The 13,045-nt window shown below is 36.3% G+C and overlaps 1 protein-coding gene across 1 annotated transcript in view; it reads right to left on the bottom strand.

The window, feature by feature from the left end:
- The window catches only part of LOC139968837 (cadherin-23-like), a 48,564-nt gene extending 38,768 nt beyond the window's left edge, over window positions 1-9,796 (bottom strand). Inside the window, exons 1-7 of the mRNA XM_071973340.1 lie at window positions 9,309-9,796; window positions 6,805-6,903; window positions 5,053-5,222; window positions 3,494-3,550; window positions 2,111-2,206; window positions 1,166-1,261; window positions 277-402 (exon numbers count right to left, since the gene is read on the bottom strand). Coding sequence (XP_071829441.1) covers window positions 277-402; window positions 1,166-1,261; window positions 2,111-2,206; window positions 3,494-3,550; window positions 5,053-5,222; window positions 6,805-6,903; window positions 9,309-9,390 — 726 coding nt within the window. The 5' untranslated portion in view covers window positions 9,391-9,796. The remainder of the gene's footprint in view (window positions 1-276; window positions 403-1,165; window positions 1,262-2,110; window positions 2,207-3,493; window positions 3,551-5,052; window positions 5,223-6,804; window positions 6,904-9,308) is intronic.
- Between the last annotated feature and the right edge of the window lie 3,249 nt (window positions 9,797-13,045).

The following is a 13,045-nucleotide window of genomic DNA, read 5'->3' as shown; positions in this document are numbered from 1 at the left end:
TAACGACACATTATCGTAAAGAGGACACAATATTCTTCAAAATGACAAATATGACTCATTCTCCAAAAACAGGTCGTCCTAAATCTGTCCAGTGGAATAATTAGGACTTCTGTTAAAAAAATAAAAGTATTAATTTACCAGTATGATAAACAATCTATCAGGATATTAATATTTTTTGGGCTATCAGTCAGTCAAAATTAAGTATATGGAATTGGCTGATGTATATATAGATTTGGCCTGATCATGTTACAGCAAATCTAGACTGATGGAACTTACCGTCGCCTGAAGACAAACTGTGTACTCGGATTGAAGGTCGTAATTTAACTCTTCAGACAGCTTGAGTTCGTAAACGTTAGTTGCAATTTCTTCCACTGAAAAGGCGTCCAGTTCACAGAAGACATTCTACCCCATGTAAAGAGAGAACATAAAGTTACAACATTTTTCATACAAATGAACCTTTCATTTATGACCTTTGAATAGAGCCCATAGCAACCACTATCGGGTTAACTACATAGCCTCTGCTTGTAAATTTCAATTTACACTTTACAATTATAACCACTGGTAACCTTTACCCTTGCAGCTCAGCCAATTGGGGTCTTCTATAAACCTACTATAAAGTGTTAGCAGACTAAATGAGGCATTGTCGCAGTGAGTGTGTACATGTGTATACACTGTAAAGGTTGCTTAGGATACCATTGAGGGCTTCACAGTGAAAGAAGTATATAGTATCCATGGCAGCAACAAGTCCACCGAAAAATGAATCCCTTTCATTAGATATTTCATCCCTGGGTAGCTGATGAGATTTACAAGGCAGATATGTTATCTGCTCCATGTTACATGTCGACAAGATAATATGTACACAGAAGTGCATGGGTACTAGTACCATGCTTTTAATGTTGAAATCGTGATTATCACAAATGTATGATATAAATACAATTAACCCCCCTCTCTCCACCCCTCTACCAACATGTTATAAGCGAACTAAAGGAAATCTAGAAGACTAAAATGTCTATGACATAATTCTAACATTCTTTTTCCTCTCTAGATACCGCATATCAAAAGTTTTAATAGAATTTATACATTTAAAGTATTATAAAACTTATTACGTTCATGTCGGAGTCCAACCATCAGTATAAAACGACAAAAAAATCCCTTTTGTACTCACAGTCACTTCGACCAAGTTAGCATCTACTTGGCCATTGGTATCGGCATCAACATCATCCATAGTGATGGTCAATACCACGCTTCCAACGGTTGTATTCTAGAACAAATTAGTTTTAAAAAACGGACCAATTCTTGTGAGGGGTGGGTACAAAGAATTTGGAGCAAATTATCCAAAGCATATGTTTGTCAAATGCAGCTTCGATGCACAGAGTTCTTTTACAGAACTGGTTGAAACCAAAACAAAGACCTTAGGCGCAAACTTGATTTTCGTTAAGTCATATCGATTTGATAAATACCACTGCTATATTAGCCCGAGTTGTATAATTTTCTCAAATTGTCTAATTTAACTCTAGTATTTTAAAATGTCAATGTAAGTGGCTTGACTTATACTTATAGTCTAGCAAAACTGACTGCTAAATTTCATCTCCTCAGAAATAAGGCAAAATTAAAATTAAAATTAAAATTAGAAGAAATTTAGCACGAGTTTTATGACCCCAAATGATGTTTATCCAAATTCATGAAAAAAATTGTGAAGGACAACAGTATTAGATAGATAGTCATCCAAGGGCAGTGCTCTATAGTTGTAAATTATCATGATAAATTTAAAGAACAATATGATTCAGTACTTAAAATTTGTAAACCAAAGGATTAACAAAAAGATTAAACTGACTGACGAGCTGACCTCATAGTAGCCTAAATAAGGGTCTCTTCAGGCACAAAATTAATTACGATATGTTGTTGGCATATATATATATGAAAAACACTGCATGCTATCACGCTAGGTTGTACTTCTATATATACCACGTTTAAATTGTGTTTATAGTATGAAATCTCAAGACTCAAATCTGCCCTAAAGTCACCAACCGTTAAACTTTTAGTAGAAGAAATATCATTCATCATAACTGGAAATTATTTAAAAGAATTTAGTCACAGAAAATGAAATTACCTCTTGGAGAGATGGCTCCAATCTGGTTGGCAAATTTTCAAAATATGGATCATTGTCGTTGATATCTGTTACGAACATCAGTACAGGAGGTGTTTTCTACATGGATGAAGAAAAGCTTGGCTTGATCAGGCCAGGTGACTTAAAAGGTGGGGTCCAGGGGCCGTCATAGGGCCCCTGATGGGGTCCAGGGGCAAAGGGTTGAAGAGAGGCTTGGCTTGATCAAGGTTAATTTAAAATAATCGAAGTCACAGTACTAATGTATGTATGTACTTTAGATCCTCCTGCAAGCAGACTGAAGTCAGTCTCTTAGATTCATATTTAACGTCCATGATTATGAATTGGCAACAACTCTGTAACTGGACGACATACATTAATCTTGGAGTGACTGGAACTGGGGTCCTTATGATTGGAAGGTACCGGCGTCAACCACTGAGTTAACACTCTGTACTGTACTGATATGGACCATGCATTAAAGCAGGGGCATAAATCCAAATTGAAAAGTCCGGGGGGGGGGGGACATAAATGACTGAACAGGGATAAAACTGAAGGAGTCTGCGAGTGCCTAGTTAAAACTTCCTTATACTCAAACACAGCATAAACTGATACCACAAATATACCTTGCACAATGAAGGCTTAATGTTTAGTATGGGAAATATGAACTTAAACCTTCCTCATACTCAACATCAAAATTACATGTTAACTGATACCAACAATTTATCTGCATAGTGTATAGACTTAAATTGTTAAAGATGGGTGTGTATATGAATTAACATGTTATCAATATCACACATATATATGTACCAAAATACAGCAAGCAGTGAAATTTTTAACTATATAAAGGAAGTATGTAACTTAATACTACCTCATACTCAATTGCATAGGCTATACCAATACCACAAAAAAACACCTTGCAATGAATGATATAATATAAGGATGGGGAGCAGGTACACAAAGCTTATTACATCATACACAAATATAGAAACTGAATACCACAAATACCCTGACCCTTGTAGTGAAGGGATTCAAGTTTAAGAAGGGAGGCAAGAACTTAAAATCTGCCGCATACTCAAGTATAACATAGTCTGATACTACAAATATACCTTGCAAATGAAGGTTCAGAGTTTAGGATGGGGAGTATGAACTTCAAACTGCAATATACGCAAACATCGCATGACCTTATACCACAAATACACTCACCTTGAAGTGAAGGGTTTTATACTTAAACATAGCATAAACTGATACCAAAAATTTACCTTGTAATGAAGTCCTAAAGTTTAGGATAAAAAGTATGAACTCATACTCAAATATCACACAAAGGGGAAAAGAATTCAGCAAGTTAAAATGGAATTTCCCAAAACATATTCATAATCATTAAACACTTACCACAACAAGTACAGATCCATCAGTAACTGTCCATGCTGCTGCAAGTTCATTGTATTGCTGAAAAGAATTACATGATCAAAATATAAGAGAGAACTGATATTCCACTAGTAGAGGTATAGTGCCTCACGGATGTATTGGGAAGATTTAACCCTCTGGAAGAGGAGGAGGAGGGGAAGGAGAAGGGGAAGGGGAAGTAGGAGGAGAAGGAGAAGGGGTATGGAAGGAGAAGGAGAAGGTGAAGGAGAAGGAGGAGAAGGAGAAGGAGGAGGAGAAGGAGAAGGTGAAGGAGAAGGAGGAGAAGAAGGAGAAGGAGAAGGAGGAGAAGGAGGAGAAGGAGAAGGAGAAGGAGAAGGAGAAGGGGAAGGGGAAGGAGAAGGAGATGAGAAGGAGACTGACTAGTGTTTCATCAGCCCTGTATTCTCTTCTTAAGGTATATTCTCACTGTAGTATGGATTTGCAGGCAATAGTTGAGTGCATAGTTTCAGATGTTTTGGTAATTGTGTGAAGAACACATTGGCTAAAGATAGGAGTAGACATAACTGTTTTCGCACCTGTACATTTTAAATGCTTGTTGAGAGAAGCTGGCATAATTGCTTTCCCTCCTAGTGGGAATTATAGATATGATTGTCAAGTCTCCTGCAAAGGCTAAGGAGTAGATATAATTACTAAACTCCTAAAAGTTCGTTAAGCCGCTTGTGTTGTTCCGTTCAATATCTCCAATTTTAAATAGTGTCATAGTCTGTGCAAAGCGTGAATTTGGTGATTTATATATTGCACAAAAGAAATGATGTGCCCGCCCAACCATTAATAAGATTTCACCCTACCCTAGGGAATACAGATAGTAACACTTGCTGTAAAGAATGAGACTCTAATCAGAGATGCCCTCTCATGCAATTCCTTTGTGCATGCATAGTGATTCGAAAGAATCAATTATCAAACTTCACTTTAAGTTTGTCTAATCTTTAGATCATACAGTTATTTCTAGGTCAATTATAAGGCAGTCATGTTCACAGAATTCTCATTTCAAAATGGCAGAGAGAGAAAATGTCTATGCAGAAATTTCACACATGTGTATATATGTACATCATAGCCTATCATAAAATTAACAATGAATGAACAAAAAACACACATTACGACCTTCCCTGCCTATAGCAAATACCACACAAGTCCCATGTTTTTGGCCAAAAAACAGGGAGATTTAAAATATACCTGAGTTGGTTATGCTAGTCATACTGAATGCTCCTCTGCACAAATTCATTGGTAACGCACAGTGTACCATTTCAGTGGTCAATCCAAATTTGTCTTCACACAGGAAATTAGTGCTGGCCATTAGAGCACTTGTGTTTATAATCATAAGGTGGCTGGTCAATTAATTAGGTGTGCTCAAGGATGAATCCTGATGGCAGTACTTGGGGTAGTTTGCTCAAGGATGAATCCTGATGGCAGTACTTGGGGTAGTTTATGCTATCAAGTAACAAATTATTAATGCTCAAGTGAATTAGAGGACCTCGGACCATTTTTCTATAGGCAGGCTTGACCATCATTCACTTCATACTGACCTCCCTGTCGAATGTCTTTTTGACGTACACCTGTCCCCTATTATTATTCGACTCCACTCTCAGGAACTCTGAGGCATCTCCCCTCCCGCTGCTAAGGTACTGGGGCTTAGCTACTTCTATTCCGTAGGTTAGAGTATCACCAGCATCTTGATCAGTTGCAATTATTTCTCCTGTAACACAATTTATGCAAAATCCTTGCATGACTCAAATTTGCCAAACAGTGGTTTGTTTAATATAGCTAAAAGATTCTCTTTTGCATGTTAGAGAATTTATGAGCCAAAAGGAGGTAATTAGGTTAACCATTATGATGCACGATTTTTTTTTTTTTTACTAAAACAAAATTAATAAATTTCCTACATTATCGACCATTAAAAATTTCGGTTTTAAACAGTACTGGTTGAATAATTTCTGCAAAACTAATAAACATCTGAGGTTTATCTCTGAGAGTAGGTATGGAATTTTTGCATAATACTTATAGTATAATTAGCATCAAGATGACCATTGGATCTCTGCCACAAGAAGCAATACAAAAGTCAATACAGAAAAAATAAACATATAATAGCTTCAAGTAATTAACTTGTTGGATGTCTTTCATGGGTGCCCTAATGTTTGCATATCATTTAAAGAAACACTAACAGTTTGAGTTATTAGAACTTATAACACATGAACACACGAAATGTGGGCTTGCAGGACTGAAGAGCCAACATATCATCATCATCATCATTATCATTAATTTAGTTTAATAGAAGTCATCCAGACATTAGTTTTCAGGTTAATATATAGATTGGTCAGAACACAAATAATAATAATAATAATAATATTAATAATAATAATATTAATATTAATAATAATAATAATAATAATAATAATAATAATAATAATAAAAATAATCATTCCCCAACAGACTATCTGCACAATTGTTTTTAGTTTGGTTCCAAACTTCCCAATGCATAGGAAATCTATGTGCACGTGCATGTGGGGTGCACTTTGGCTTGTAAATATGATAACTGAAAAAAAGATTAAGAAATTAATGATTATTTGTGATTAACAATTGGATACCAATGTGCATATTGAAAGATAAATAACTCAATTGATCAATATATGCTCACAAAAGGAAATGACATGAATTTGCCGGCGCCGGGATGGGGCATGGAAAGGAGCAAGAGGAGCTACAAAAATCTAATTTTTTTCATCAACACTCATTTTGAAGTGTGGGATCTGTTGCTCAGCATAGTTTTGGAACATTTAGATTTTGGAGACAACTTTACCCTCTGCAAACCTGTGCTCCTCAATCTTGTCCATGGGTATAGATAAGCATGTACGTTTGGCCCGGTACTAGCCATGTTTATTTTGAGTTCCATAAATAACAATGATGTACGACCTCCCCCATCAAGGTGCCTATTTTTCTTCCAACACAAAAAGTACCATTTTTTGTTATTAAATTGTGCCCTTTTGTTTTTAAAAAAGGACCTTGTTATGATAAAGAAAAATTTTAATAAAAAAGGGCATTGTTGTTGAAAGGTTATGACAAAAAGTCAACAAACAATTGCAATTTTCGGAAAAGTAATTTTCGAAAGTACTGTGCACCGAGGATCCATTTGGTGAGAAAGTTTTCAAGGATAAACTCTGTATTTTGTCCCTCTAGTCAAAGTCACATAAGTTCCACTAGCTGTGCCTCAAAGTCTATGACCTACCTCCACCCCCCTCTTCCCCCTCCCCACAGATTGAGATGCTGTCAAAAATGTCACTCACCTATGTAATCACCTACAACTAAACCTTCGGATATTGATTCATACTCAAGAATATCATCTGAATCCGCGGAAAATACTGGATTACTTTGGCCATTTATAACTGAAAGAGAATTTAAAATAAGGAAGAAATCACAAATATGACTTGACTATAATGCAAAAAGTATGAGCAAAACACAAAGCATGGTTAAATTAATTGTTGGAACAATGCTTGATGTTAATGATTCCATCTGGGCCAAATCCAAGGAAGGGGCCTAAGCTGCCCTCTCTTCTGAAATGTTTGCACTAGAAATTAAGCAGCAGACATTTCAGTATCAAATTAACATGCAGAGCATCTCTTATTTTCCTATTAAATGCACCACCATTTTCGGTAGAAATTAAGGATATGTACCGATACTCTGTCAGTCTCCCGGGCCTCCTTTCGGAGAACTTTGTGCGGATCAGCCGCTGCTTAATAATGCCATAATAACTGCATCATGATGGTGGGAAAATTATGAGATCAATATTAAAAATTGAATTCATCTTCAACAAAATGAACAGTAATTCATGTATGAATTCCCACTGCTTAGTTCTTTGCTGTTTTATATTTTTGCAACTGATAAAATAAAATATATATTTTCATTTCAAAATATGATCATATTTATGGTTTTGCATAGAGTCCTATTTATTTCCTCTAAAGATAATAAAAGGAGGAGTTAAACCCAAACTTCTTCTTCAACGTTAATGATAAAGTTGGCCCTACTAAAAATGAATAATTCTCTATACAGCCAAAAACAATGGGGGGAAAAATTGTTATTGTATGGAATTGTTCTGAAAAAATTCAATTTCCTTTTGTCTGTATACCCTGTTTACAATGCTTAGTATGTTGCTGGTCTGGATTCCTTCAGATGGTCAAGCTTCACCATACTGATTACCAAGGTAGGGTTACTGTCGGCTGAGACTTAAGTCATTCCTATATAACGGACAGTTCCACGCAGCCTCTCTGATCCTTGGCTGTTGCTGTCTCAAACATTCCTTCTTGCCTTAACATGTGATCCTGCCTGCATTTTTATCTAATTATTGTCACAACGCTATTCCGTTTCCTGTAACTCTGCCCAGCACCGGCGTCTCTATCGTAATTCAGGAGGCAGTCTTTAATCCGCTGATACCTGTACTTTCTTCCATATTTACCTGCAGAAAACGGCTTAACTGCACCATCCCGTCTCGTAACTAGTGGCCGGACCAACTCCTACACCACGACCTGACCCTACCTCTGCCCGCGTTAGCTTAAGTTTGTAAGTACCTGTACGTGTTTTTTTGGGTATATTTTCATGTAATTACAAGGAAAGTTCTACTATATTTCATTCTGCATTTAACTGCCCTTTCGTCTACTTTCTCGTTTGCTGATTAGTTTCCCACTGCGACTACAAAACCTAAAGAACAAACTACAACCTGTATCTGACTTCGTAACAGAAAGACATCATGGATTTAAATGTTGTGTCAAGTGGCTGATTTGGCACCAGGAGATGAGGGCCTTTTATTTTCCCTTTCTTTCTTCTAGCTTTCAAAAGGTCACATTAAAGTCTTTAACATTTTATAATCAACAAATTCATCAGAATCCTTGTGTATAAAAGAAAATGTTCAATGCAGTGAAATTAAGGAAATATGGGGGGGGAGAGGGTGTGAGAAAAAAAACCACAATCACATCCAAGTGGCTTGAAGATGACATGTTTGGACATTCTTAAGTATCCACTCTTACTTGTCACTAAGATCGATATGTTGGAAAGCATAATTGATAATTGTCAACATTTGCAACTCATTCTTAATGTTTTGGAAATACTTTTGACCACTCTATATATATATATATATATATATATGTATATATATATATATATATGTATGAGAATGTAAGGTAATCCTAGACTCATCAGCCATTCTTTCTTGTCTATAAGGCTGAGTATGTGACATACATGGTGTTTATGATGTATGTAACTAACTTCTGGTTAGCAATATAGCAACAAAGATTTTGTTTGACTCATTTAGCTTCAGGTGGTAGGGTATTAATATATTTCAAGGGAATGGGGAGGAAGGGGTAGACAAACAATATAACTAACTATTAGAAAATCTGGGGGTGGAGGGTGGAAGTGGACCATCTTATGTGCCACTGTATGAATCAGCACTGTATCAATTTCTCATATGATGATTTGTAAAAAAAATAAAGAAATGTTAAAACTTCAGTAATATTCTCCAAGTAATGACTTCAAAAGCTTAACACTCTTCATTATACGTAATGTTAATCGATGTCATTAAAGGGTGGCATGCCCAAATGAGGGGTAGGGGACTGGGGGGGGAGGAGTATGGCTATAGAAAAGACAATTACCTCTTCATTAAAGTGCAAAAAATAATACCTTCTATTTCATGAAAATATTTCCAGGACACAATGGCACATGTATGGTATTTCGTTGTTTACAATTGACAAAGTTTAAATTAATTAAACAAAATCTCTGAAAAAAAAACATGAAAACCTACCTGACAAGAAAAGATTAAAAATGAGAAATGCTGTCACAGCCAAGGCACGGGAGTTCAATAAATGCTCCATCTTCCAGAGCATTGGAAAAACGTGATATCTTTATGATTTATGGCTTCCTCGTAGATGTGCAATGTTAACATAAATTCATGTGAGTATTCCACACTTCACTGTTCTCATATACATCCCAGTTAGTACATTGGTCTTCTCTCTGCTGGCCAGAAATAGTCCAAGCGTTGTAGGTTACTGGAGAGGTTTTCCAATGTAGTAATAATTAAAAAATGGTATCTGTGATGTTTGAAATAAATTGAACAAAATATCACAAAGGAGAGAGAGACACACTGGCCAAATTTTTTATCCGTATCCTTGTAGATAATGTTACCACCTACGGTCAACAATTACGTTCAATGTTAGCACAGATATAATGAATTATCTGGAATGCTATAATCTTTGGGCGTATATACGATCTTCGAACCTTCCCATTGAATAGTCATAATGTCTGATTAATCATGCAACTCGGTTGCAAAGTCCTAGAAAAACAATCTGATTCCAAAGGTCGAGTTTTTATGTCCACAATATCTCTGCTGGCGTTATCAATCAACTTCCCCCCGCTAAAATTGTGCAACTTACAGACAACATGTAATTGTCTATCAAAGCAAAAGGAACACTTGTGCATGTACTTGGAATAAATATATCAAAAGTTTATTACTGCCATTAGCAGGAAAATTGTCAGTGCTATCAAGAAAACTTGGTGACCACTGCAGGGCAGAGAATAATTGACAAACTGGAGTTAATGAGAGATTTGTCCAGATTTCAATTTATGAACACCAGGCACTAGCTTAAAAGGTGGTAAATCTACAATAAGATATCATACTGACATGGTTTGTGGCCAGAAAGACTTGCTCATTTAAACTTGTCGCCTAGAAACAGAGCTCGTCACTCATCAACATTTATGTAATGGAGATTATCATGAAGAACTTGTCTCCTCTTACTGTGCTTTATTGATTAGAAACTAGAAAGGGTGGAATATTATTTGTGCAAAGTTATACTGTGGAGGAGGGGGAAGGGGGGGTGCATGCATACCTGTCATAAATATACCGGCCCCCACCCCACAAAATATCTGGGTCCACCTAAAAAATTGTTTATAATGGAAACTGACCTACCTAAAGGAAAACCGTTTAATTTAAATTTTCTTTTAAATGTCGCAAAAATTAGTACCAGTTTGCATCTAAGCACCTTAAAATTAAACATACAATACCACTAGGCCTATCTATACTTCCCAAATATATACATATATAATAAAAGAAAACCGGATTTCCGTAAAAATACGGAAGACTTACATCCCTGATATATACATATATATTAGCATGAAGAGGTAGTCATAGACTTAGCATTAGTTAGCAGAAGCCAGAAGAATCTTCAAAGCAAAAAAAAAGTGAGTTGCTTTTACTAGCTAGTTGCTTCACATACCTTCTCTGGTCATTAATTAACTGTTATTAATTTGCAATGTAAACATTTAGGAAAACCCATCTTGTTGCTAGGTTAATTTCAGACGCGGATATTCAGAATTCATTCACAAATCGATGAATTACGTATAAGGTCCTTATCCTAGACTACTGCGATGGTGATCCCAGCAATCAATTAAGATAGCAAAATTGGAAAAGTTGAAACTATGTATGTTATTAGCTAGAATATTAAAAGAAACAAAAGTGTAACAAGTTTCAGTGTTCCATGGAAGCAATTTGTCTAGTTTATTGCCACAACCTTGAAAATGTAATACTTATATATCCTATGCAGAACCTTAATTATTTCTTGATTTTTAGAAAGGCAGATGAAAAATTTCCACCACTCCCTGCAAATTATGGCACATATTGACTTAAATAACAGATAATTTTGGCCTTACCAAATGTCCCTGGATCGTCATTACAAGACTGATACATTTCAATGCAAACTGGAGCTTTAATTATGTGGTATATTTCACCCCTTGTGTGTATGTGGAATATCCATTCTGTTTATACTGTCATTCACCACACTAGTAAAGTCAGTGTTGTGTGATAAAATATCAACTCAACCGTGTTAAACCAATACAGTCGAGCGTTTTACATGCAAGCATTTTATGACAGATTAGCTCCGTCTGTTTTAATATTTGCTTTAGCTAATAGGCCTATATAAATAGGCCAGTGTCCATTTATCTTAATCTGAATCACTGTCTAAACAGAAGCAAAGTTACTGTATAAATACCAATTTAGTCCATTGGTCATTACAGAAGCTAAATGGAGGGAGCGCTGGAAATGGTTGGGAATGTGTCCACAACTCAAAAGTGTTTGAACAAATTGCAAATTAGAGCTAACTGTGGAATGTTGGACTTTAATATTCAAAATATAGCATCTTAATTTCACCCACAAATTCTTGTCTTCCCCCATTCCGACCAAGTCTGTCAAAAAAACAACTTTGTTTCAAATCATATGTACTGGTTATAATGATAGTCGGGAATGTCTCAACTTAACAAAACAAAAAAAATTTACCTGGTAACCTAGCTGGTGAAAGCCTATAGCTATCAAGGGCGGCAGAACCGGGGGGCCACGTGCCCCCCCACTTTTCCTCAGGTTAAAAATGTGCCCTTTTTCTACATAAAAAATTGTACTCTTAATCACCTTATTAGGTCAGCGATATTTCAGTAAGAGATCTAATCCTAACTTAGAAGTATTAATGAATTTCTGTGGGCCAAACTCAAATGTTTACTACCACAAGGCTTCTAACATTCTGGTGAGTGCCATTATGCATATTCAATTTGTCAAAAATATCCTAATACATTTCCAAAAATACATTGCTATATTACATTGTGACTTTGTAATAAGCAGAAGCCATTTAAAGCCTACTATGAATCATGAGTTTATTTTAATATCCCATAACCTACCCCATCCTTTCGTATTTGACATATTTCATTTGCTTTCATGCATGTATCGATCGCGTGTGCATGGACTTGGACATTATAATGATTTCACCTCATTTTGTCTCGAAAGAAAACTTGTTCCTTGTTTCCAATGTGCACATTGGATATTGCAGTGCTAGTATGCATTTTTTCCTTGAGGGTGGGATGGGGCAGTGGCGGAGCGTCCATACAGTCAGAGGGGCGGATGCCCCCCTGACGAACTCAAAAATGACTGCTATCGCCCTTTTCAGCTTTTTACCACTTTTAACTTATTCGCGATTATTGATTTTATTTATTGCGCTCTCAAATACCTATTGACATTTGTCACATTTTGTTGGTGTAATTTTCTGACAAAATGGCGATGACACCTATTTATTCTTCGTTTATCTGCAAATTAGCAAGGGCGATCTAGGGAGTATCTTACTCAAAAAATTTCTGTAGGCTCTGCGCCAACCCGTGGTGGCGCTCCGCTTAGATAGTGTCGAAAGCGCCCCTGGCCTACAGACCATTTTCACCCCCTGACCAATACCCCTAGCTCCGCCACTGCAGAGAAGGGGGGGGGCGTTGAAGGAGTGATATGTATACGCAAATAAGATAATACAATAAGAGTTATAAAGGGTACTAAATATCAGGCTGCATCAGTCCAATCAAATTTCTGCAAAGTGCCCTTCGACATCGGTGCCCCCCCAGATTAAAAGTGCTTCTGCCGCCCTTGATAGCTATCACACTTATCCTTAATCACCTAATGATTTGACTTAATTTATATTCGTTATCAATTAGTAGCCCAAAAGAAATGATCGATCAGAA

The sequence above is a fragment of the Apostichopus japonicus genome, chromosome 6, assembly GCF_037975245.1.
Source record: "Apostichopus japonicus isolate 1M-3 chromosome 6, ASM3797524v1, whole genome shotgun sequence".
NCBI classification, from domain to species: domain Eukaryota; kingdom Metazoa; phylum Echinodermata; class Holothuroidea; order Aspidochirotida; family Stichopodidae; genus Apostichopus; species Apostichopus japonicus.
This window is presented reverse-complemented; position numbering and strand designations above follow the sequence as displayed.